The 23,655-nt window shown below is 53.4% G+C and overlaps 11 protein-coding genes across 11 annotated transcripts; 6 read left to right on the top strand and 5 right to left on the bottom strand.

Moving 5' to 3' along the window:
* Window positions 1–1,302: 1,302 nt before the first annotated feature.
* J4E88_004311 (uncharacterized protein) lies at window positions 1,303–2,931 on the top strand (the record flags this gene model as incomplete). The annotated part of the gene is given in 3 exon segments (XM_049397957.1): window positions 1,303–1,307; window positions 1,325–2,783; window positions 2,812–2,931. 3 exon segments carry the CDS (start codon window positions 1,303–1,305, stop codon window positions 2,929–2,931), a joined length of 1,584 nt encoding a protein of 527 aa, XP_049256402.1.
* An 827-nt stretch (window positions 2,932–3,758) lies between these two features.
* On the bottom strand, window positions 3,759–4,503 carry J4E88_004310 (uncharacterized protein; the record flags this gene model as incomplete). Its single annotated transcript, XM_049397956.1, has 2 exons — window positions 3,759–4,054; window positions 4,110–4,503. 2 exons carry the CDS (start codon window positions 4,501–4,503, stop codon window positions 3,759–3,761), a joined length of 690 nt encoding a protein of 229 aa, XP_049256401.1.
* A 1,035-nt stretch (window positions 4,504–5,538) lies between these two features.
* Window positions 5,539–6,906, top strand: J4E88_004309 (uncharacterized protein; the record flags this gene model as incomplete). Its single annotated transcript, XM_049397955.1, has 6 exons — window positions 5,539–5,573; window positions 5,704–5,950; window positions 6,006–6,043; window positions 6,090–6,191; window positions 6,240–6,489; window positions 6,553–6,906. 6 exons carry the CDS (start codon window positions 5,539–5,541, stop codon window positions 6,904–6,906), a joined length of 1,026 nt encoding a protein of 341 aa, XP_049256400.1.
* Window positions 6,907–8,685: 1,779 nt separating this feature from the next.
* On the top strand, window positions 8,686–10,186 carry J4E88_004308 (uncharacterized protein; the record flags this gene model as incomplete). The annotated part of the gene is made up of 5 exons (XM_049397954.1): window positions 8,686–8,974; window positions 9,023–9,110; window positions 9,161–9,574; window positions 9,709–10,044; window positions 10,096–10,186. The coding sequence occupies 5 exons, from the start codon at window positions 8,686–8,688 to the stop codon at window positions 10,184–10,186; spliced, it is 1,218 nt and encodes a 405-aa protein (XP_049256399.1).
* A 406-nt stretch (window positions 10,187–10,592) lies between these two features.
* J4E88_004307 (uncharacterized protein) lies at window positions 10,593–12,228 on the top strand (the record flags this gene model as incomplete). Its single annotated transcript, XM_049397953.1, has 2 exons — window positions 10,593–10,829; window positions 10,885–12,228. 2 exons carry the CDS (start codon window positions 10,593–10,595, stop codon window positions 12,226–12,228), a joined length of 1,581 nt encoding a protein of 526 aa, XP_049256398.1.
* Window positions 12,229–12,523: 295 nt separating this feature from the next.
* J4E88_004306 (uncharacterized protein) lies at window positions 12,524–16,036 on the bottom strand (the record flags this gene model as incomplete). The annotated part of the gene is made up of 1 exon (XM_049397952.1): window positions 12,524–16,036. One exon carries the CDS (start codon window positions 16,034–16,036, stop codon window positions 12,524–12,526), a length of 3,513 nt encoding a protein of 1,170 aa, XP_049256397.1.
* Window positions 16,037–16,477: 441 nt separating this feature from the next.
* VMA21 (vacuolar ATPase assembly integral membrane protein vma21) lies at window positions 16,478–16,909 on the top strand (the record flags this gene model as incomplete). The annotated part of the gene is made up of 3 exons (XM_049397951.1): window positions 16,478–16,575; window positions 16,635–16,726; window positions 16,776–16,909. 3 exons carry the CDS (start codon window positions 16,478–16,480, stop codon window positions 16,907–16,909), a joined length of 324 nt encoding a protein of 107 aa, XP_049256396.1.
* A 489-nt stretch (window positions 16,910–17,398) lies between these two features.
* Window positions 17,399–18,570, bottom strand: J4E88_004304 (uncharacterized protein; the record flags this gene model as incomplete). The annotated part of the gene is made up of 3 exons (XM_049397950.1): window positions 17,399–18,204; window positions 18,255–18,332; window positions 18,384–18,570. The coding sequence occupies 3 exons, from the start codon at window positions 18,568–18,570 to the stop codon at window positions 17,399–17,401; spliced, it is 1,071 nt and encodes a 356-aa protein (XP_049256395.1).
* A 1,204-nt stretch (window positions 18,571–19,774) lies between these two features.
* Window positions 19,775–21,555, bottom strand: J4E88_004303 (uncharacterized protein; the record flags this gene model as incomplete). Its single annotated transcript, XM_049397949.1, has 4 exons — window positions 19,775–19,951; window positions 20,002–20,241; window positions 20,293–20,936; window positions 20,988–21,555. The coding sequence occupies 4 exons, from the start codon at window positions 21,553–21,555 to the stop codon at window positions 19,775–19,777; spliced, it is 1,629 nt and encodes a 542-aa protein (XP_049256394.1).
* A 749-nt stretch (window positions 21,556–22,304) lies between these two features.
* On the bottom strand, window positions 22,305–23,092 carry J4E88_004302 (uncharacterized protein; the record flags this gene model as incomplete). The annotated part of the gene is made up of 2 exons (XM_049397948.1): window positions 22,305–22,976; window positions 23,066–23,092. 2 exons carry the CDS (start codon window positions 23,090–23,092, stop codon window positions 22,305–22,307), a joined length of 699 nt encoding a protein of 232 aa, XP_049256393.1.
* Window positions 23,093–23,312: 220 nt separating this feature from the next.
* Window positions 23,313–23,643, top strand: J4E88_004301 (uncharacterized protein; the record flags this gene model as incomplete). The annotated part of the gene is made up of 2 exons (XM_049397947.1): window positions 23,313–23,319; window positions 23,378–23,643. 2 exons carry the CDS (start codon window positions 23,313–23,315, stop codon window positions 23,641–23,643), a joined length of 273 nt encoding a protein of 90 aa, XP_049256392.1.
* Between the last annotated feature and the right edge of the window lie 12 nt (window positions 23,644–23,655).

The following is a 23,655-nucleotide window of genomic DNA, read 5'->3' as shown; positions in this document are numbered from 1 at the left end:
TCCTCTCGAAACCCATGGCTTGGAGTCTCAACACAGGCGTGCAAAAGGTCGCCAGGCTGCATCACGTCGCTGCAAGGCCCACAGACAATGACTTCATCGATACCCGCCACATCCAAGCCGAGCGGCGCAGCCTCTCTTCTCACTGTGCCCACGCCCGGTACCCTAGTCCGCCTCGCAATATATCGAAATGCGGCACAGCCATCTACCAACGGGCGAACGTAGGTCATATAGCATTGTCCGTCCACTCACGCCAGCTTTGTGTGCATTGTCCCTGGGTTCAACTCAGAGTTAAAGTTCTAGTTTACTCATCGGCGACAAATGCCAGAGCCTGCAAGAATGCGGGCCCGACACGTTGCTTCTTCTGATCGTCCCGAACATCTTACATGTGTGCTGCATGATCTTCGAAGGCGCGAGATAGGCCTGGACTGATCCGTCTTGAGTTCTGTCGCCTTGGTGGCGCCTAGCCTGCATGCGCGTCTCCCTACAATGGGTGGCACACCAAGTGGCTACTCATCAGCAAAATAGATCCCAAGAAGCCGAGGAGCTCCAGGTCTCCCATGTCTCGAGCACCAGAGGCGACAGACCCACTCCAGAAACTAAATTGAAGCACAGGCACGACAGCGGGCACTGTTCGTCAGTCGATTATGTGGCTCGCTGATCTTTTTCGTTACCTGAGATTGCGCCAGCCATCACGCGATGCTCACACCGCCAGCGCGAACCACGCGTCGTCATCGTGGAACTTTGCAGCCTCATGTCGACGCAGTTACAGCCATTGCAGGAGATTTTGTCAATGACCACAAGTGTCGGCATCGCGTGGGCTATCCGTAGCCATGCCCACCAAGCCCTACTACTAGTTCTAAAAATACGTCTCACGCGGCGGGGACCACTCAAAACCGCCGAACTACTCTGACTGCAGGCCTCGCAATACGGGCCCTAGCAACGAATAATCGAAGGCGCAGTGTTGCGCGAGCCAAGCTAACGGTGATTTACGCAGCTCCGGGCTCTCTGCGCAAGGGCTTGAAACGGATTGTCGGTTCTGTGCTGCTGCCAGCCACACAGTAAAGTCGTACCGTGCCGGGGTCCGTGGTAGTGGTAGGGTCGCGGCATGTTGCTGATATGGAGGGACGCTGTCCCACGTTCTTACGAGGGGTTGATCCTGCCTCTTGTTTTATTGTGTTGCTCGTGCCCACTGTTTCGTTCCCCCCAACCACGTTCGCTGTTGTTGGTATTTCTCCAGGCCTCCCTCGTTTCGGCTGAACGGCTTCACAACTATGGCGGCTGTGGCGCAGAGTCATGTTCAAGATGACGTACATCCACTTTTGAGGCATCCACGGCCGATTAAGAGGGATTCTGCAAAGGCGCAACGCATGCTTGGCTTGATCGCAGATTCTGAGGAAGCTCTAAGAAATTTGCAACGCGAAAAATCGGTAACAACACGATGGTTGGAACGACCGATGTACGAGCATTTGGAGATTTCCGATGTCGAAGAAGAAAAAGACGAGTCTCGAGCGGTGATACAAGAGCAGAAAACGGAGGCCGTCGTCGAAAAGGTAGTGATTGAGGGCAAACCAATCGAGGAGAAGCCAAAGGAGGACAGCGACTCTGACCTGCTGGACAAATGGACGAATCCGAACCGCCCGGCTTCCTCTTTCAATCCCGAAGAAACATTGAGCAAGCTTCCGGAGACAGAACCAAGCACGAAAGTCAATACATCCCCGATTAAGCGACGACCGCTACCGCTCACACGACCGACATCATACAACGCGCAACACCTGTTATCGCCAGAATGGATTGCTTCGCCAGCCACCATGAGCCCTAATACACCAGGTCAAGGGCCTGCATCATCGTATCTTGACAGTTCAGACAAGCCCAGGAGCAGCATTTCTTCCCGCGGCAGTTGTGAATGTGAGAGGCCACAAGTAAACCCTACGCAGTGGACATATCCGCCGATGAACGATGCAAACGGTCCACACACGCAACGACCCATCTCATATCACCCTCAAAGCTCCACTGCACTCGACAGCCCGCCAATGCAGCCGCGACCACGACCTACATCCTTCGCGACCTACCACCAACGGAATCGCTCCGGAACCAAGATTGCGTCATCGCGAGGACTACGGAACAACAGCTACCCACAAAACCGCTCGCGACCCGTGTCAGGGTGTGCGCCTAAAGCCATCGCAGGGGAGAACATTGAGAATGACATGGTTTATCAGCAGTACGGGGATGACGAAGTCGGTCCACCCACGCCTGTAACATCCTCGAAACTTGCGTTTTCACCCCCACCCGTCTTCTCTGCTACGCCAGCAACACCAATACACCCCACGTTGGATGCCTTCGCGACATCGGAAGAGAAGAACAAACCAGAGAAGAAGATCAAGCACAGATGGTCAACCATACCGCAAGCGTTGAAGAACTTTGGCGCTAGGAGAAGAGACTCTTCAGCTCAACATGAGCAGCAAAAGTTTGCAACGGTTGTCGAAGATCTGCGGAGAATGAACTTAACGCAGGAAAACCTGCAGGTCTACGAAGCCGAAGCCAACCAGGACCCAGCAGCATCCAAACGTCTCTCGGCGGTCGACCTCATCCCGACACCAACCTACTCGCCCTTTGACATGAGCGTCAAGTCAGCCCAACTCGAAGCACCCCTTCCAGCACCCTTCGCGCCCTGGACCGACGCCCCACCAAGTCCCGCCGCCTCCGCAGAGCGACGCCGCAGCAGCGGAAACTCGCTATCACCAACTACACTACCCTCACAGCTATCCAACGAAAACTTGCGGCAAGTACGTCCCGTATCGATGCAATCCCAAGGACGACCCGTTTCGATGCAATCCCAAGGACGACCCGTTTCGATGCAATCCCAAGGACGTCCTGTTTCGTGGCAATCCCAAGGACGCCCCGTGTCGATGCAATCCCAACGTAGCAGCATAGTCGCCTTGCCTTCCCCGAACATTACCTGTACCGCTCCCCAACCATACCAGCGCCCCGCCTTCGACACTTCTCTTAGCCCCCGGGCAATGACTCCTAATTCACGCCGCAACACACCAGCTATTGAACGCACGTGCATCCTCTGCAAGACATCAAGGCCGGTATTCGAGTTCAGCGAGCGCAGGATCACAGCCAATTGCTGGCACGAGCCTGCGACTTGCGTTGGGTGCTTGCAGGCGTGGGTCAGACAGTGTGCGGGTACGCATGGATTGGATGGATGCACATGTCCTGAGTGTGGAGAGGTCATGGCGAGGGAAGATGTTGGGGCTTGGGGTGAGGTCTCACCGATTTGAGATAGACGATGGTATACATTATTTGGTAGGAGGACTTTATGAAATGTCTGCTTGTATATATTTAAGCATAGTAGCGCTCTTACATTCGTTCTCTTCTTTCTCTTCAGCCAACGCAACGTATCGGCCGTTCATTCGCAGTGGTCAGGCTGCTTTAGTATAATGTATTGAATATAAGATAAACTCTTCATGTAAACACCCTGTTATCTCCACATCCTGTAACGCTGCATGGTCATTTTTACGATATTGACTTTCAAAGAGGTATCGTGTGAATGCAGAGATGTCGCGTAGCCAATATACATGCACGGCGCACGCATGGTAGATCATGAAGTTGATATGATTGTATAAGAAATTCGTAAGTCGTTACATCTGAAAACTCCACCCCTAGTGAAGCATACTAGCATAGACCAACCAAAGCCAATGCGCCGTGAATGAATCCTCCGTGCCATCAATCCAGTATCGTGACATTTCTCAGTCACTTCACTGGACGTTGGGCGTGCTGGCGGTCCAGAGAGCGTCACGCTCATCAGCAAGCGAAGTGTTGACACACTTCGTCAAGAAAAGGTGCCAGCCCTCGATGGTGGCCGCGTTAAGACCGGCTCTGACGTCCTCAGTGCACATAGTAACGTACCAGGCCGCGGCACCAAAGCTTTTCTCGTCGTCAGAGTTGACCAGGTCGAGAACGGCGTCGACGCCAGTGGCCTTTGCTGTCGCGACGGCGTCTGCACCAACAACAGCGGTTGCGTACTTCTCGATAACTTCTGGCATGGCCATCACTAAGCATAAAAGTTAGTTTATGTCTCAGTCAGTCCATAAAGCAGCATTACTTACTTCTTGTGCCCTGCCCAGGTTTACCTGGCGCGGGGAAGTGGTTCCTCTTGTACTTGAAGTTTCCGCTCTCAAAGAGCTCATACGCGACGATCGCCGCCCTCTCACCCTTGGATGTGATCTTGTAGGTCTCGAAGGCCTTGTTGATAGCAGTAGCGGCTGCAGTCGCATCTGCACACTCGTCGGGGAATGGTGCACCGTCGCAGGACGCGGTGGTGGGGGCAATGGCGATCAAGTTGTCTGCAGTCAGGCTCGCCTCGGTGGTTGGGGCATCTGCCGGGGGAGCTGCCGGGGCACCGTCTTCGAGGTCGCAATCGGGGCCCCGGGCGGGGACAGGTGCTGCGAAAGTGCAGAGTGCAAAGGCACTTGCGACGAGGATGTTCTTCTTGAAACCCATGTTGTTGATCGGCTGATTCGTGGAGTATATAGGTATATAGTTGTAAGGTTGATGTTCTTTGATGATGTTGGTGTATATATAATGAGTGATGTTTGAGGCCAAGTCTGGTGCGAGGTGATGGTCTTAAGTAAGAAGGAGCTCTTGAATAGTCCGAATGCAGAACTTGTATTGTAAAGTAAGTGGCCAGAACAGTGTTCTTGAATGAGTGACGTTGAATGGAATTTGCTTCAGGCCTGCAGAAGCTAGTGATCTAAACAAGGGATTGAGAGACCGTGAGGAGGCAGTGTATAGAAGCGATAAAGGAAGGTGACGGCCAAGATATATGACCTTAGGCGCGCATCGTGGCGCGCCTAAGGATCCCCCTTGAGGTGCGCCGTCAGCACAATAGTCAGGAACCCGTCTTACCGTATTCCCCAGATCAACGAGCAGTGACGGCCAATCATTGCCTGTGCGAGGTGACGAACAATGCACGTGAATTCGCGTTGTGCGACTGTGATTGGTTCTGCGCCACCGCGCTGCCGGGGATGTTTGAAACATGAAACGAGCGAGGTCAAGCTTTCGCCAATGCCGCTGGACAGGAGTTAGACATGAGTTTAAACGACTTCCCGTGCCACCGCAACAAAATTATAGGGGAACTCTGGGACGATAAGCATCCAGCGAAGAGTTGAATGGGGCATTCTGGTTGGTCGCGGGCGGAAGAAAGGTTGTTGCGGCTTACGGGCTTGTCCACGGGTGTCTCAGCCCTGACCCGCCGCAAATGTGATAGCCGTAAGTAAGGCGGAACGTTGCGCCGCTTGATTTGTACAGTAGCTGATCTTTCCCAAGTCTTTCAGTCGCGTTTACCCAAGGCATACGGCAATTCTTCTACCTTGTGCCGTTACGGGGTTTACCTTAACCCCGCATGACGTGACATCATGGTAGTTGCCGTCCACGGTGGGGCAACTGCTTCTCTATGCCCAGGTGTCCTGCCCCTCATTTAAGCTCATACACAACCAAAATTCCCCTTCAGCAGATTACTCATAACAAACAAGCAAAATGCCTGCCGTCGAGACAAAGTTTGACCCCAAGGAGTAAGTCACGTCAATTGCTAGTACAAAATAGTCTGCCTCGATGCGTGGTGGTGTTCACCTGGGCAATTCCCAATTTGACATGTTTACTCTTACATCTGTTTCGTCCGAGCATCTGCTAATGTCGATATAGCATGCAGTTCCGTCGCCTTGGACCCGCTGGGTTGAAGGTCTCGGTTCTGTCCTTGGGAGGTTGGTTGACATACGGAGGAACGCAGAAGGGTTCCATCGTGAAGGACTGCATGCAGGAGGCCTGGAACCACGGCATCAACTTCTTCGACACTGCAGAGGTATACGCAGCCGGCGAGTGTGAACTCGAAATGGGAAAGGCTTTCAAGGAGCTGCAATGGCCGCGTGACGAGTACGTCTTGTCGACAAAGGTAAGATCTGTCCATCCTCATCATGCCATGAGTGGGGACTGACAGTACTGGAAAGGTCTTCTTCGGAACTCAGAGGAAGGAGCCAAACACCAGGTAAGATGGCCGCTTGCATCCTTTAACCTGTCTAACGAATGTGTAGGGGTTTATCCAAGAAGCACATTGTCGAGGGCTTGAAGAGCTCCTTGAAGCGTCTTGACCACGACTACGTGGACGTTGTCTTTGCTCATCGTTACGACCCTGAGTATGTATTAGCTCTCTGCTTTCTGAATGCCTACTAACATATGTTTAGCGTTGGCATGAAGGAGATCGTCGAAGCTTTCACCCAGACAATCCAGATGAACTTGGCATACTACTGGGGCACATCCGAATGGTCTGCGGAGCAGATTCAGGAGGCATGCGATATCGCCGAGAAGTACAACCTAATCGCCCCTATCGTGGAGCAGCCTCAGTACAACGCTTTCCACCGTGAGCGCTTCGAGAAGGAATACGCTCCATTGTACAAGAAGTACCAATACGGCACGACCATCTGGTCACCTTTGGTAAGAAGCGAGAACGAATGTACTGCATGTGGGATATGTACTAACTCGTGCGCCAAAACTTAGGCTTCGGGCATGCTGACTGGCAAATACAACGATGGCATTCCGTCCGACTCCCGATTCGCGACTAACCCCGAATTCTTCAAGAACTCAATCGAGGCGTTGAAGAGCGACGAGGGACAGGCTAAGATCAAGAAGGTCAAGGAACTGACTAAGATTGCTGAGAGACTTGGAGGCACCACGACTCAACTCGCGCTTGCCTGGGCAGCTAAGAACCCGAATGTGTCTACTGTTATTCTTGGCGCAACGAAGCCCGAACAGGTCAAGGACAACTGTGGCGCTCTCAAGCTGCTCGAGAAGTTGACACCGGAGCTAATGGAGGAGATTGAGAAGATCCTCGACAACAAGCCAAAGCTATGAGGCACTCCGACACAGCTGTAAGGACTCGCAGGAATCCAGTGATTACTCAACCGATCTAGAGCATCTAGAGCAGACTATATAGTACAATGGAGGACATGAGACCAGCCTTGCTTTCTAATTGCTTTGTGATGGCACGCTCAAGTAGGCGCTATGTCGTAAGGGTCGACGTCAGGAAATATAGCGATTGGCTGCCCCGCAAAATATATATACCGCACAACGTGACCGTACGGAGTAGGCAACTGCATGTCTAAGTGGATAGCTGGTATACGAAGTACGTTGAAGTGTGGTAGAGGAGAATGCACCCGCCACAGGAAGGCGTGCCCGAGGCCTATCGGGGCCGAGGTGGCTGGGCCATTTCTTGATACCACCCAGCCCTGGCCATGCATCGCCCATGACACAATGCCATGGGGTATTTTGCGCGCCGACCCTTTGTTTTTGCGCTGTAAAGCTGGGATGTTGGGTGTCGCACGGCGCCACTGCACTGCACGCCAGCTGCAAGCTCTAGACCGGAGTCGCTGCAGAGCCGCAGAATGAAGCCGCTAAACACCAGCGGATCACAAGCTGCTTCCGCGCTCTGGCTGTGATTGCTCCAAAGGCTGTTTGGCTCGATCTTGTGCACTGACCGCCTCATCTTGCAACCTCCAGACCCGGATGGCAGGCAGATTCCAAATCGCTAGCTGGGGCTGTGTTCTCGCCGACGATCTCGAGTGTGTAGCGCATTATTGCGTGCATGGCTGGCTACTAAATCGCGTTGAACATCGCACTGCAAGTGTAGGAGTCGAGCTACCCTGGCACGTCCTTCCAGACCAGCGTGCCCTCTCCTGTGCTACATTCAACTCTGCGACGCCAAGGGCACCATCGCTTGTCTCAATTGACCGGCAGCTCGTCGCCTATTGCAACCGTCTCTTCATCATCGCCGTCTGGCCCAACTCGGAAGCACGGAACAGGAGGACCTCGGCCGCATTCCACTACAACTAGACGTAGCCTTCAAGTCTCGCTGCTCAAATACCCAAACACCCCACGGCAGAACCGCGGGCACCAGCTCTGTCTACTCGTCATCTCTGCGCGCCGACGAGCCCGACTTTTGTACGTTTCGGATGTGCGCAGGGGTTCATTGTCGCCCTGTGGACTGACTTGCGTCTAGCGCATCGCTCACTGCAACTCGACGGCTTCTCCGCCATTTCGGCGCCGAGGGTGAGAACCGTTTAACCCATAAGTGCGCGTTGCTGCCAATGCCGCTCCTATAGCATGGCAACTACTATCAAAACCGACCCCTCCTCCGAGGGTGCCAGTCATCGCGACAACAGCAGTGGTATGTGGAATTTCTCTTGGCAGTCTCCAGCGCTTTAATCGCTCCACGTTTTGAAGTTGTATCTGTTTTGGCTCCGCTTCGCGATTCCTACAGTTTGTTCTTGGCACGTAGACATGGCATCCGCCATTGGGTCGCCGCTGCTGAAGCTTCTCGCGTCGTTACTCCACTCCCAGAAACGTGCTGCAGAGACATGACCAGTCTCGCCATGACAACCTTGACAGCTCTGCTCGTGTTAGCATGAACGTTGCAACATTCCCCGCGGCTCGCATGGTTGCCGGCCGTTGAGTTGAGATCGATGCATTAACGGCCAAAGACCCTGCGAACGCTTGCGTGCCTCACCCGGCGAGGCGCTGGCGACACTACATATACATGGCCGCACTACTCTCCTTTCTCGTCAAAGCTCATCATACACACATACATAATATTCCTTTTTGTTTCTTTCATCTCTTACCTAATATCGAAACATCATGTCGCATGCTCGTTATATGTCCTGGCCTAATGCGCATGCGCTGACCATGGCGCCCACCTACCCTCCATCCGGCGCTGCCATCGAGTACCCCTCACCTGCTGCTTCTCGTCGGGCTTCCGAGTGTTTCTCGGAAGTGAGCATGAGCAGCAGCAGGAGGGGCAGCTTGGCTGGATTTGCGTCGGACATGGAGAGTACCGGGCAGTGGCACTCTGTAGGAAGCGAATCTAAGAGTCCTTTAGCACAATTTGGATTCTTCAAGGGTCTGACCGACAAGAAGACAACAAGAGGTTCGTTCATCGAGACATCGCCTCGATATGGTGGCTGACTCCTGCAAGATGGCCAACCACCCAAGAGAAGAGGACCCAAACCGGATAGCAAACCGGCTTTGACCAGACGGCAAGAGCTGAACCGCCAGGCGCAGAGGTAACATCAGCCAAGCCATGTCTTGTATCACGCACTGACTTGTTGGCAAGAACACACCGAGAGCGAAAGGAGCTATACATCAAGGCCCTCGAGCAGGAGGTGATCCGTCTCAAGGATACCTTTGCGGCTACTACGAGGGAACGGGACGCTTTCGCGGACGAGAACCGCCGACTGAGAGAGCTGCTCATGGCACATGGCATCTCCTTCGACCACTCCAGCCCGGGGAGCAATGGCATGGGTCGCGTCGACAGCTCTGCCTACGGAAGCTCCACTGGCAGCATGTCAGGCTACGGGCCAGGATCAGCGTCGACTGGCTACACATCGCCACCAACACGCGGATCCAGCTCTCATGATGGAATGAACGGTCAAGCCTTAACTCTTCAACAGCAACAAGCCCAGCAGTCTGGTCACCATCAGCAGCATTCGATGGACTATGACCAGATCGGCATTGACTTCGTCTTAACGTACGACCGATCGCCTTATCTTTCTCCTCCACCCCAGCAGTAATGCGCTTACGTCTTTTCTTCTTCATTCTTTTTGGCCTCCGTACGTCATTCGTTATCTTTACGAGATCTGTTCTGACGACTGCGTCTAACAGGCTCGAGCGACCCTGCATGGACCACATGCAGTTTTTAATGGTCCGCGCCAACGAGGCCGACGAGAACATCAGCGGCCATGCGCTCATGGCAACGGCACCTCCCGATGCGCATATCACGAATTGCCCCGAGGAAAAGTATCCACATCAGATGCCGGACGTCAAGATGCCGGATTTGATGAAACTACTCGATCTCAGCAATCGTCTGCCCCTTGATGGGGAAATCACGCCTATCATGGCCTGGGCGAAGATCCTCCAAGACGAATGCTTCAGGGATCTTTCCAAAGAGGACATTGAGCTCGTGAAGAAGGAGCTCCTTGCCAAAGTCCGCTGCTACGGGTACGTTGGTATCACTCTGATTTCAGCTGAGCATGCACTAACCCTACCCAGCTTTGGCGCAGTCCTCGAGGAATTCGAAGTCAGCGACGCCCTGATGACAGTTCTTGCCAGCAAATACTCCAATGGTCCCACGCCAGCATAATGTGTAGTCACGAGAAAAACGGCACTAGTTATGTTTTCTGGAATAATCTGTAATGTCATTCGCTCGATATGAATAATGCAAACATATCTTCAACTTTAAAATCCCAAATGGTGTTTGACATGTGCATGGTGACTCGCGAGTTGGCGCATGCCCGCCGATCTACTCTATTGTGAAATAAAGGGTCCAAGCTAGCGCCCCACTAGACCCTCGTCCTGTCAGGGCGGTGTTATGAAACCCGTGGACTTATGAAACTACAATCGCTACACGTCGTCGTCTCGAGGCCTATAAAACCTCCGCAATATACGCCGGCTTGCCTTCCTATCCTTTCTGCCTCTTTCGCCACCGTGACGAGGGCACAGCACAGCTATCCTCCGTACCCCGCGCGACTCCCGACCGAGCCTCAGTCATGGCCGAACTCAGCGTCTACGACAACGACCCGACGATATATCTCTTTACCTCGCTGACCGCCGGGTCCTCTCACATTGTTACTGCCACGTCTCGAATCGAAACAATCCTAAGGGCGAACAAGATCCCTTTCAAGGGAGTCGACACGGCGACAGATGAGCTCGCAAAGAAGCTGTTCCAGCGGAGAGCAAGCGGGAAGAAGCTACCGTTGATAGTCAAGGAGGGATATGTTCTGGGTGTAGGTATAGGAGAAAGCGCGTAGCTGGGGCAGGAGGCTAATCTGTGTCTTGTAGGGCATCACCGAGATCGAAGAATGGAACGAGTACGACGAGATTCGAGAAGCGCTGGGCGTCACGGCAGCCTTCACGCCCTTTCCTGCGAAGCCCGGCCCACCGCCCATGGCTGCGCCAGCTACGACCACCTCCTCCTTCTCATCCACAAGCGCAGCTGCGAAGAAAGAGAATGTCATCATACCCAGTCCAGAGACAAACCTGGCGCTCCGTGAGCTAGGCGCGGAAGCTGCGAAGAAGGCTGCGTCGATGAAGCCTACTCCAAGCAACATCAAGACTACGAATCCATTGCTGGCTGAGAAGACGAACACACCGACCTCGGCGACCTCGAAGAAGAGCCCTACAAAGGAAGACCCTAGCAGCATCCTCTCGCCGAAATCTGTTCCATTACCCGAGACGCCGAAGCTTGCGACGCCTGCTACACCGACTGCGACCGAGACCGCGACCAAAGATACAAAGGCTGCTGTCTCAACTGTCAAAGCGGAGGCCAAGCCTGCTGCCGCGGCCGCAACGACGAAAGATGCGAAGAGCACGAAAGACGCGAAAGCCACTACATCAAGCACGAGCAAAGACACCAAGTCGAAGGACCTTAAGGCAAAGGATGCGAAAGCAAAAGACTCCAAGGCGAAAGACACCAAGGCAAAGACTACCACATCCTCAAAAGATGCAAAGTCAAAGTCTACAAGAAAACCCGCAACAGGAGGGCTCTTCGGCCTCGGAAAGCCCGTCGCAAAGTCAAAGTCGTCGAAACCCTCAAGCAGCAAAGACACAAAGAGCAAAGATACAAAATCGAAGAGCACCAAAGATACCAAGGCTGCCGCGAAACCGGGTATTCCCAAGCTCTCCGATCTGCAGAAGCCTGTACACGCGCCTCCGTCCATGCACGACGATGCGAAGAACCCTGCGCTTAGTGCCGGGCCGATAAGCTCGACAAAGAAGGAAGATGAGGAGAGTGGCGAGGAGGAGGAAGACAGCGAGGAAGAAGAATCCGAGGAGAGCTCTGAGGAGGAAGAGGATGCCGATGCGGATAAACCAGCAGCAGCAGCTAAAGCCTCGGCAAAAGCGACTGCAGCGACCGAAGAGAGCAGTGAAGAAGAAGAGGATAGCGACGAGGAAGAAGAGAGTGAGGAGGACAGCGAAGAGGACAAGAAACCCGCACCATTGGCTACAAAAGGGAAACCCGCGACGCAAGCCAAGAAAGAAGCCGAAGCAGAGGAGAGTTCAGAAGAGGAAGATAGCGATGAGGATGATGAAGAGGAGAGCTCAGAGGAAGAAGAAGAGACGCCCAAGACGCAGAAGCAATCTGCCAAGGACGCGAGTAAAGCTGGTGTGAGTGTGAAGGATTAGCTAGTTAGGGAGGAGAACCCATGTGGATAATCGCGAGTAGACAGTGTATATAGTTTCAAGTGCAGGATAGTAGTATATAATCAAGTTTTGGGCAAATGCCGTACCATCTTATGGGTAGATAAATTACCTCATTGACGCCATCGCTGGATGCTGACTCTGCATATGCAGTAGAGAAGACGACATTTAACCAACTAAAAAACATCTATAGACCTTTGCATGACAAAGGCCGTCAGGAATCCGTGCCAACAACACCTCGCACACTCCACTCCATCCATTATGTGCCAGTGGAATAGCATCAGGCAGCAACATCCAAACCCGCCTTCTTCAAGCCGTTCAAAAACTGCTCTTTAACATCCCCCTCCCCATGCACAGCCTCAGCCGTCTTCTCCACCTCTGCAGCCGGCGCACTAAGCTGCGCCATCATCATCTTCTCCACAGCCGCAATACCCGCCTCCTCCGCTTTACTCAGACTATCAGCCGCACCGGCCACCTCGTCCTTCTTCTTCGCTTTGCCCTTGCCCTTGGCGCCCTCTTCACTCTCCTCGCCCTGGACCATCTTATCCAGTTCCAGTTTACTTACACCGAGCGCGTAGATCTGTTCTTCGACTGTTCCCTTGGTGACTAGTCTGACGACTTCGACCTCGCGCGTCTGACCAACGCGGTGCGCGCGGTTCTCCGCTTGGATGTCATCCTGGGGATTGAAACTTGAGTCGAAGATGATGACTTTGTTTGCGCAGGCCAGGTTGATACCTGCGCCGCCGCTCTTGGTGCTGATCATGAAGAGTTGGATGGATTCGTCTTGGTAGAAGACGTCCATGAGGGACTGGCGTTCTTGAATCGGGGTAGAGCCGTCCATGCGCATAAAGTTGATGTCGTGGTCGTCAAAGACCCAGCCGAGAATGTCCATGACGGACGTGAATTGCGAGAAGACTAGGGCGCGGTCGCCGTTCTCTTTATACTTTTTCAGCAGAGCGAGGAGCGCGGCGACTTTGCCAGAGTCCATCCATTCCTGCTCTTGGAGCTCGAATTTCTTGAGCGCGCGGTACTTGGAGGCGAGCTGGTGGCATTGGTAGTCTTGGTATAGCTGGAGTTCTTCGTAGATGATGTCTGGGCTGCTTTCGGCGAACATGTCTTCTTTGAGACACGCCTTTGACATCTTCCGGATCTTGTCGTCGTTGTACCGATGGCGGAAGAGTAGGGGGTGGATGGCTGCTTGTCGCAGCTTCATCATAACGTTGGCATGGTCCTTGACGGGTATGCCTGCTGCTCGGTCTTCAAGAATCTTGCGCTGCTTGGCCAACTGCTCGTTGTAAAGCGTCTTTTGCGTATCGGTAAGATTGCAGTACTCGACACGGGACGTCTTCTTCGGCAGATGCTTGAGCACTTGAGCCTTCTTTCGTCGGAGGATAAACGGTGTCAGCATCGTACGAGCGCGTTGGATACGTTGAGCAGAAAGCAGAGAGCTATGCGAGTCGCTCTCCATAGTCTTGGCTTTGTGCTTGAACAAAATCTGCAGCATCTCCTGAACCTCTTCCTGCTGGTCGCCATAGAAAACTTGCGGCATGAGGAAACCCAAGATCGACATGAGCTCCTGAAGACTGTTCTGAAGTGGCGTTCCTGTCAACAGAATTCTACAAGTCGTAGGAATCTTCATCAAGCTCTTGTACCGGATCGTGTTGGCGTTTTTGAGCATATGCCCTTCGTCAAAGATGCAGATCTCAGGCCTGCATTTTCTCAAGAACGAAGAGTCGTCCTTTCTAAAGGTAAGGTCGTATGTCGTAATGATCACATCGCACGTTCCCTGGCGGATGTTTTGGAGAATGCTCTCCTGGTGAGAGAACCGCTCCGCCTGTGATCCATAGTAGGGCGTAAAGTTGATCGTGTTGGAGAAGCGCTCAAACTCACGACACCAGTTCTCTAGTGTAGATCCAGGCACAACGATAAGCGCAGGCTTTCCGACGCCTTCTTCTTTGAGGTGCGACAGGAAAGCGATGATCTGGCATGTCTTTCCCAGACCCATATCGTCGGCCAGAATACCCGAGGTTTTAGTCTTCCATAAGAGGTTCAGCCAATTAAGACCTACAACCTGGTAGTCCTTGAGTTCAATATCATCGTTCATGATCGCAGGCTGTGTCAAAAGCTTCGTACGAGTGGCCGCTTTTCGTATGCTGTTAGGCTCCGTATCGCTGCCATTCGGGCTCCGAGGGGTATGATAACCTGAGTCGCGAGAAGAGTTCGTGTCGCTAGCATCATCGAGACTTGTAATCTCGACTCCATCCTCTGTAGAAGCACCAAAGATATCAATGCCCCATTTTGCCATGCCCGCAACCATCGGCTTGCCCAGAGCCTCACATTGCTGAACGACCGAGTCGATGGTGTTGTATGCATTCCACATGGCCTCGGTAGATTCCACAAGTCGCTGTCCGGTTGTTATACGTGGCTTGCGAGACTTCTTCTTGCCCTTCTCTACTGGCGTGAGATCCACATGGACCTTGCGAATAGCATCGAGAGACTTGAATGGGCGGTGCTTGAAGATCTCCTTGATGTCCTCTTCTTTGTGACTGGATAGGTCGATCAACTCCTCCACTGTACAAGTGTTGAAGAGGTTCAACAATTTACTATCGTCAAAGCTGTTCTCCACTACCGAGCCACCTGCTTCCGAATCGTCGTCGATCATGAGATCCGCAGCAATACCCTCGTCCTCGTCAGAGGAGACAACGATCGCCGCCTCCTTCTTTGTTTTATGTTGCGGTCGTACGGGTGCGGGTTCGGGGGAGGGCGAGAAGACGGCTTTCTTGCGGTCCTTTCCGCTCTTCAGTCGACGTTTTGGCTTCGGTGGTTCCTTCTCAGGGCTTTCGATCGTCACTGGGCTATTCTGAGTTGCGCCTAACTTCGAGTACTTGTTCTGCAGCGACTGTACAGGCTGCTTAAGACCTCGCTGTGCCGTCTTCTTTACAACTGGATTTGATGCTGTACGGGCTACTCCTGGGCGAGGTGGCGACCGTAGCAGCTCATCCTCAGACTCCTGTTCCGCCAGATACTCGGAAGCGTCGTTGAAGTTGCCCTTTCGCTTTGTCAAAGCATCATGTATTTGCTTGACAGAGCGATTCGGGTATATAGCCTGTAATCGCTTGACTTTGGTATACGTGCTCAGGTCATGGATGTCCTCCATGGTCATCTCCTTGTCTTCAGTCAAGTCTATAGGTATAGCGCGCGAAGGCCCCCCTTGCGGCTGCAGAGGTTTCTGTCGCTTAGGTGGTGTACTCGACTCGAATCGTTCCGCTGGTCGTTTACGCGACTGGTCGCTGCCGTACTTATAACTCGAAAGGTCCCAGGTCGGCTTCTGCGGTGTCTCTTCGATCCTCGATGTCATGGATGCCATTTCGATTTTAGACAAGGGTATATTAGACCTATATTCCGACTCGTCCTCGTCTGGATCGCGCTCAACAGGCGGGTCGTCCGAGGTAAGGTCGACGACTGGTTTGCGGACTGCTTGTGGGGGAAAGAAGCCTGTGCCAGGCGGTGCCATTGGGTTGCTGTAGCCCCCGTATGGGCGTTGCGACTGCGACGGCGGCGACATGACAGGCGACGAGTCGCGCTGAGGGGCGGGCGACGAACGCGGGACTTGTAATTGCGACGAAGAAGCCGTGGCTTGGACTGGGTGTGCGCGCGGCGTGACTATGAGCGTGGGCTGCGTGGTATCAGACGGCGCCGCAAAGAAAGGCGAGCGCTCCCCAAGGATTTGCGTAGGCTGCGTGACGTAGGTATCGCGCTCGTCGTCGCTGTGCGGAGAGGCGCGCGGTGCCATCGGGGGCGGAGACGACGACAGTATGGGATCGCGGCGGTACATTGTGCGACTGCACTATGGCAGCGAGTTGAGCAGAGTAAGGATGCCGTCGTGGTAGTGGATGCCGTAGTCGATTTCGCCGCTTCGTTCGCGGGCGGAAGAAGTAGAGCAGCGCAAAGAGAAGACGCAGAGAACAACGGCCAAGCGCACTAACAAAGGCGAAGTGGACAAAGCAGCGGGTATGCTAAAACACCCACAGAGCGTAGGCAGGAAGGAGCCTTGGAAGGGTTTGCCTGGCGACGCGGATCACCAAACACAACGCGTTAAAACCACTTTACTACGCGTAAAGATATTGAGCTTGGACCATTCTGAGAGCCTATTACGTTGCTGAATTCGGCTGAGGGCCTGGTCCGTCCTTCCTCACGAGCCAGAACACCACGACATACAGGCCCCATCTGCAGAATGACGACTAGAAGAACCGTGAACGAGCAGAAGTCGTCTCTAGACTATGACGGAAAGCCTGCCCCCGAGCCGTCCAACACCTCGCCAGCGGTGCCATCGTGAGTCGCCTTTATGCTGGATATCATGGGTATAGTGCAATGGCTGACAATGGCAACAGATCGGTGATTTGGAAGTTGATGAGCTTCACATTTGCCATGATCACACTGCCAATTGGCACATACTTCTTCTCAGTCAACTTTGTCTTCAAGGGTAAGTTGTTCATGAGAGGTTTGGCACTGGAGGTACTGACTCTACCCAGGCAACGCAACATGGGCGGGTGGTTTGGCAGCGCTCATGGCGAACGTGGTCTTGATCGCATATGTCATCATGGCATTCAAAGATGACCAGGAGGAGATGCGAGAAGAAGCAGAGAAGTCCAAGAAGAACTTGTAGGGCTTGCTCGTGAAGATGGCTGGGGTATCGATGCATGCTAGATGAAGGATCGGCTCGACTGTGGAAAGTCTACGCCAACACATGTCCTTGCGGAACTATGGGTGGTCATAATACCAAGGGAGTGACTGAAATCACACATCACTTGAAAGAATACAACCAAATACGAATTGACTCATCAACCATTATGATTACCACATTACCAGCCGGCTCAAACGAGCGAACTTCTACTGTAGCAGCACATCTCAAAACTACAAGGAGTGACAATCGCGGTATATACCCTTTCCACATTCCTAAAACGCCACAGTAACGCCAACATGCTGTATACGCGGGCTCGCGCAACAGTGATTCGACCAGAGGACTCCAGAGCCCCATGGTGAAGATCTTCATTCATCATCATGGCAAGCCCGCGCCTCTCGTTGTCGAATGGATTCCCAGGAGCGCCGTTCGTTATAGCTAGTTGCTATGTTCCTTCAAATGATCGCTCGTGGCTTAGTCTTTGCTGAACCGTCTCTTAAACCAGCTCTTGCGCTTCTCGCCAGCATCGCTGCTCTTCTTCGAAAGCATAGCTGGTCTTGTGTTCTCGGTGGCAGGCGGTCCACCACCACCGAGTTTAATCGGTGCTGCCTGGGTGGAGTGCCTCGGGGGCGGTGGTGGCATGGCGTGAGCGGGCGGTTGCGGTGGTCCTTGTGAGTAGTTACCCGACCCCTGTGCGTACTCCTCCATGATGGGGCCCCTTCCGAATCCATTGAATCCGTACTGTGCACCCATGTCCTGTTGTGGTGGTTGCACGGGCATGCCGCGTTCGATGGAGCTATTCTCGCTGTTGCTGTGGTCGTTGGAGTATGGGCCGTCGCTGTGGCTGCCATTCGAGCCGTTGGTGTTGACGGTGTCGCGCGACTGTTGGTAGCCGTTCATGGGGTAGACACCGCCATGGCCACTCTGTCTGTTGTTCCAGCCCGGGTCGGACTGCATGCGGTTGCCGTATCGCATGCGCTGTGGTTGTGCGCCAACAGGTCCACCGTTGCCGTAGCCATCGACATAGCTGTCGCGCTGCGTCTGCCTTTGCGGGAAGTAGCCGCTGACGGACGAGAAACGGTTCTGGTCGTTGTATCCGCCGCCGCCGCCGCCATAGTAGCTGCTCCGTCGGCTTGCGTAGCTCATGACGTCGGTCTGGTCGGCGCGCATTGACTGCGCGCGGCGTCTGTATTCGCCATCAATGGCAGCCTCAAAGGAGCGGATCGTGTCGAGTGGTCGCTCCCATCGCGAGCGCGTGGGGTTGGAGAGATCGGGATCGGCTGGTACTGGTTAGATAACGAACATACAGAGCGCTGACGACATGACTTACCAATGGGATTACCGGCTGCGTCAGTATGGTTGAACGAGCGGAGAGACGCGAGAGTGGGCTTGGTGAGGGCTTCGGCGACTGGGGCAGGTTAGCCACGATAAGATAAACAGGGTGCACAAGACGGCATACTGGGCTGCTGTTCATTCATAGCGGCGTTTGGGTTCGCCTTGGAGTTTGGGTCGTAGTGGTCAGAGTATTTGCGCTGGTGCTTGTTCGGGCTTTTGGGAGACGCGGGAGTCTCGCGGCTCTTGCTGCTCTTGTTGCTGTGAAAGCTGAGACCGCGCGGGCGCGATGGCTGCTGTGCCGCTTGCTCCATTCTTGCAACGATAGGCGATACCCAGTTTTTACTGCGGAGCGTCTAACGAGTCGTGCGAGCCGGGTAACTCGGTGGGTGGAGCTGGAGCTGTAATGTGGCGCGTGGTGAGTAAGTGGAGCGTGCGGCGTATCGAAGTAACTGAGACGAGATATGTCGCAGAAGCAAATTGATGAAGGATCAAGAATGCGTGACGATAGAGCTATGGAAACTGGGTGTTAACACAGAAAGGCGGACCAAGTCTAGGCTGCGTAGTAAGACAACGTACCTAGGTAGTGACGCGCGGTCCATTCACTCTTCGACGCCCAGACGCGACTCGTCATCAAGCCACGACCAGACTAAACGGTTGGGGAATATCACCATCACCGAATATGAAACAGAAGTACCGAGCAAGGGTGTCTATCTACTCTTATCGCTCTGCTGTGCATTTTTCCCAGCCTTACTCTACAAAGATACTCCTACTCCACAGCGACCGTCCGTTCATCTGTAAGACAATGGAGGGTCATGTCTCAGTGCACAGCCTACTAGTTCAACCCAAACGCCCCTCGTATCTCCCGTTAGCTGGCAAATTTAGACAGCGTCAATAGTTTACTTCCGGAAGCGGACGCTATGTTCTCACCCGAACCTCCACGCCAGCCACCACGAAACTCAATTCACAATCTCAATTACATTCAAGAGAACCACCACCTGTTAATTGCGCAGCACAGCACAATCTGGCTATCACGGCACCTGCACTGCTGTCGCAGCACCTTTGATCTTCGTCTTGCATCCCGCAAATGCTATCTATGGTACACCATGCAGACTAGTGGCTGAGGCGTCCCTTCAATCCAGCAACCAGCAGAAACCTAGCCGCGTAGCCGGACTCTTGCAGAATCTCTGACAAACATGGACAGCTTGCATTTTGCCGCTCTTCTTCTTGTGTCAAATCCCATCTTTGACAAAAGGCATGGATGATCATAACATAGGTTACGCGCGGGACAGTGGGTACTATCGTCGCCTAGAATGCGTCCAGCACTTCGATAGGCACGGCGCGGTTTGGCCGACGTTTCCAACGCGCCAAGATTCCCACTGTTAACTCGGGTGGGCTTGCATCACTTTGCTCCCCTTGAACATGACCCTTGCGCGCTAGCCATCATTTATTCGTTCATGAGTGCTATATGCTCATCATATCCATTACATATGCTTAATCCTTTTTCACGTCCCCCCACTAGCTGTGCGTAGGCATATTGACCGACGCCTTCGTCGCGACCGCATCTTCACTCCTCCAAAGACTTGTCACTGTCTTCTGTTGTGTGTAGAATTGGAGACCTGGCTTTCCGTAGAAAGTGTTTGCACCGCCGCCTGCGACCGACTTCTTGTTACCAGTGAAGGAGAACATGGGGAGCTGCTGATATTAGCGATTATTCGTTACGTTTGGTTCCAAAGAAAACTTACAGGTACGGGAATGGGCACGTTGATACCAACCTGGCCGGCTTCAATCTCACGCTGGAACTTGCCGGCAGTGGCACCTGAGCGAGTGAAGATGGCAGTACCGTTGCCGTACTCGTTGGCGTTGATCATCTCGATAGCCTCGTCGATGGTCTCGACGTTTAGGCAGACAAGGACAGGGCCGAAGATCTCCTCGGTGTAGCACTTCATGTGTGGCTTGACGTTGGCGATGATGGTAGGACCGACCTAAACAGCGCAATCAGTATGAGATCATTCTCGTTTATCAACAAGACTTACCCAGTTGCCGTTGGCGTATTTGTCGGACGGAGGCTTCTGACCACGTCCGTCAAGGAGGATAGTCGCACCCTCTTCCTCGGCGCTCGCAATAAGGTCTTCAATCCTCTTTTTGGACTGAGGGCTGATGACGGGACCAAGATCGGCGCCCTCCTCGAAGCCGCCGTTCATCGACAGTTCCCTTGCGCGCTCAGCAATCTCAGGAACCCATTCTTTGGTCTCACCGATCATGACTAGAGTGCTCAAAGCCATGCATCGCTGACCAGCAGCACCAAAGGCAGCACCAGCAATGGCGTTCAGAGCATGGTTCTTGTTGCAGTCGGGAAGGACAGCAGCGTGGTTCTTTGCGCCCAAGTTGGCTTGAACACGCTTACCTTGGGCCGATGCGCGCGAGTAGATGTATTCTCCAGCCTTGTTGCTACCGACGAAGCTTATCGCCTTGATGCGGGGCTCGTCGATGATGAAGTCAACCGTCTTGGCTGAACCGTGTACAATGTTGATGACACCAGCAGGGAATCCAGCCTTCTCCGCAAGCTCGGCAAGGATCATGCAGGCGCCGGGATCGCGTTCCGAAGGCTTGATAACGACTGTGTTACCGGTAACAGCAGCGATGGGGATGGTCCAGAGGGGAATCATAGCGGGGAAGTCTGGGGTAGCACATTAGCACAAACCTCATTTACCGCCAGTCGTGCACTTACTGAAAGGGCAAATGGCAGCTACAACACCCAATGGCTCTCTGTAGCTGCGTGTCTCCATGTCCTTGGCGACCTCGAGGACTTCGCCAGTCATTTGTGTTGTGATACCGCATGCGGTTTCCGCAACCTGCAAGCCACGGAGCACATCACCACGCGCGTCTCCAAATGTCTTGCCCTGTTCCAGTGTGATGCTAGCAGCCAAACGGTCCCAGTTCTCGCGAATCAAGTGTGTGTATTTGAACAGAATCTGCTGCCTGTGAAGCAAGCTGGTCTCTTTCCATGGCTTGAAGGCCTTCTCGGCGCTGTCCACCGCGGCCTTGAGCTCCTCGTCTGTGCTCTGCGGCACGCGTGTAACCAGGTTGTTGGTCGCGGGGTCGTGTAGATCTATCCATTGTGTTGCTTTCGATGCCACGAACTTGTTGTCAAGGAAGTTTGGTGTGTCTGCGGGCGATTGAATTGGCTCGTGGTTCGTAGGGTACGACTCGGCCGCAGACGATGCGGGCTTCAGGTGCTGCGCCGTGGCATGCAGCCGCCGTGCGGCGACTTTACTTTGGCTGACTGGCGACGACATTCTCGTACAGAGAGGGGCCGCGCGCGCGACAGAAGAGCGAGCACTCAATGTTGGGAGGCGTGAAAGCGCGCGACGAGAGAACATGATCGGGAGCAAGGTAAGCTCAACGCAACCTTGGAAGACGCAATTGAAGTTGGACAAGTCTTCTGCAGGATCAGGGAATAGAAATTGCACCTAATCAAAGAAGAAACCACGTAGTGAGCAACCGGCACTTGCGGCTATAGGGAAAGTGAATCCGGGTTGCCTTCCAGGTGTACAGCCGAACTCTCCCCGCAATGCCCAGGTGCGCATCCGTCGATAACCAGCTCCCGAGGTCGGTGGTCTCTCCTCCGCGGCGTGTGCAGCGTTTATGTCATCATCCGCCCCACTTTCACATACACTGATACACATCTTGACATTTCATCTGGCCGATGAGTTGAAAAGAATACTTTCATCCATATTGGTACTTACAAAATGCGGTCAAGAACCTTACGAAGCCGTAACTTCCTCGTGACAGTGCGTACCTACCTAGGTAGGTACACTCGTGCTCGTTGCCCAAACATTATCCAGCACATTCAAGATATGTTTCCCACAACTACCTAGGTAGGGTCGTAGAATATTCCGATGTTGACATTCAGAAGTGCGCGATACATGAACTAGATTGGGTTCTTCTTGCAGCCGTTGCTGTTACTCGGTATTGCGTGGTAGAAGCAGTGGATAACCGAGCGCCATACTCAGCGGCGTATTGCTTTGGGCTTACAGGCTCGAGATCACAGCTGACCTGGTACCTCTACGGATGTTGCTGTCGTAGATGTCACTGCTGCAAACTGTCCCTTGACCATGGAGCAACTCCTACGTTCATTCCAAAAGAAGACACGGTCCAACACAGAGGTGTAATTGCGAGCCACGACGGTCCCTAGAGTGTGACCGTTCTTACCAATGACTTTGTGTTTGTTTTGTTTGGTGCCGCTTGTCTCAACATGGCCCACCTTTGCGAACTCAGCGACGATCATGCCGGCTTTCTTCATGGCCTCATAAATGTCTCTGTGGTCGTCCAAGCAACGTTTCTCCTCACCTGAATCAGAGCTTCCAGAAAGGTCTGACGAGTCGGATGAGTTGGGAGGACCTGGCAGACTGTAGGGCGGGGTCTCAAGGCGTTGTAGTTCAGCGCGCCGGAGGATGAACTTGTCGCGGTTTACGCTGTTGTGGACCTTGCGAACATCGTGATCATCTGAGAGCTCGTAAATAGTACTAGTCTCTGAATACGACATAGGACTCTTCTTTTTCGCGGATTCCTGCGTGGGGGTCTCCTCTTCGTGAACGCTGTCCAAGTCGTAAGCATTCTCTGACTTCACAGTACCTTGTCGCTGGCGCCTCTCTTGTTGCCGACGCCTCTGGGCTGGCTTAGGAGTCGGTAGTTGACACTCATCGATCTGGGCAGTCTACAAAATATCAATATTAGTACGGCTCGTAAGGATGCATCGCGAGTATGGTTTACTCACGTCGGATATGTCCGTCTCCACTTGAGGACTCTCTTCGTGATGACGCTGAACTCCATGGTTGGTCGACGGATACGGGAACACATCCGGGATGTCTTTTTCGGGCTACAGTTTGCGGGGCACATGTGCATGGTGGAGACGCTAGAAACTACTGGGACTCGCTCGAACGCAAAGTCAGTGTCGATTGGACAGATCTCTACTCTAACGGTTGTCCTCCCCACCACACCATTACCATAACGTTAATATTGTCTACGTCTATGCCGCCCCTCAGCCCGCTTGATGAGCTGTATGCCGACAGGTTCCACGTCGTGACTAACCTGTGGCGTGAATAGAGGTTCGAGGAGGCATACGCCGCTTGTCGGAGGTAGAAGACGCGGAAGAAGACGAGATAGACGAGACTGAAGATTGCTATGTCCTGGAGGAGCCGCAGACAATATCATGTAGCGACAAAGAGGACCCCGATACCAGCGACTCTGACGCTAGCGACGAGGAAATGTCTAATGACAGTAATGGAATAGATCTCGCCGATACAGGCGATGAGGAACAGGACGTCAGCGACAAGGGTCAGTCAAGCGTACAAGAAGGAGAGACACTAGAGGAAGCCGAGTAATAACACACATCC

Source organism: Alternaria novae-zelandiae, assembly GCF_023758075.1.
Source record: "Alternaria novae-zelandiae strain BMP 2774 chromosome Unknown scaffold_7, whole genome shotgun sequence".
Classification (NCBI taxonomy): Eukaryota; Fungi; Ascomycota; class Dothideomycetes; order Pleosporales; family Pleosporaceae; genus Alternaria; species Alternaria novae-zelandiae.
The sequence above is the reverse complement of the archived record's forward strand: the minus strand, read 5'-3'. Positions and strand labels throughout refer to the sequence as shown.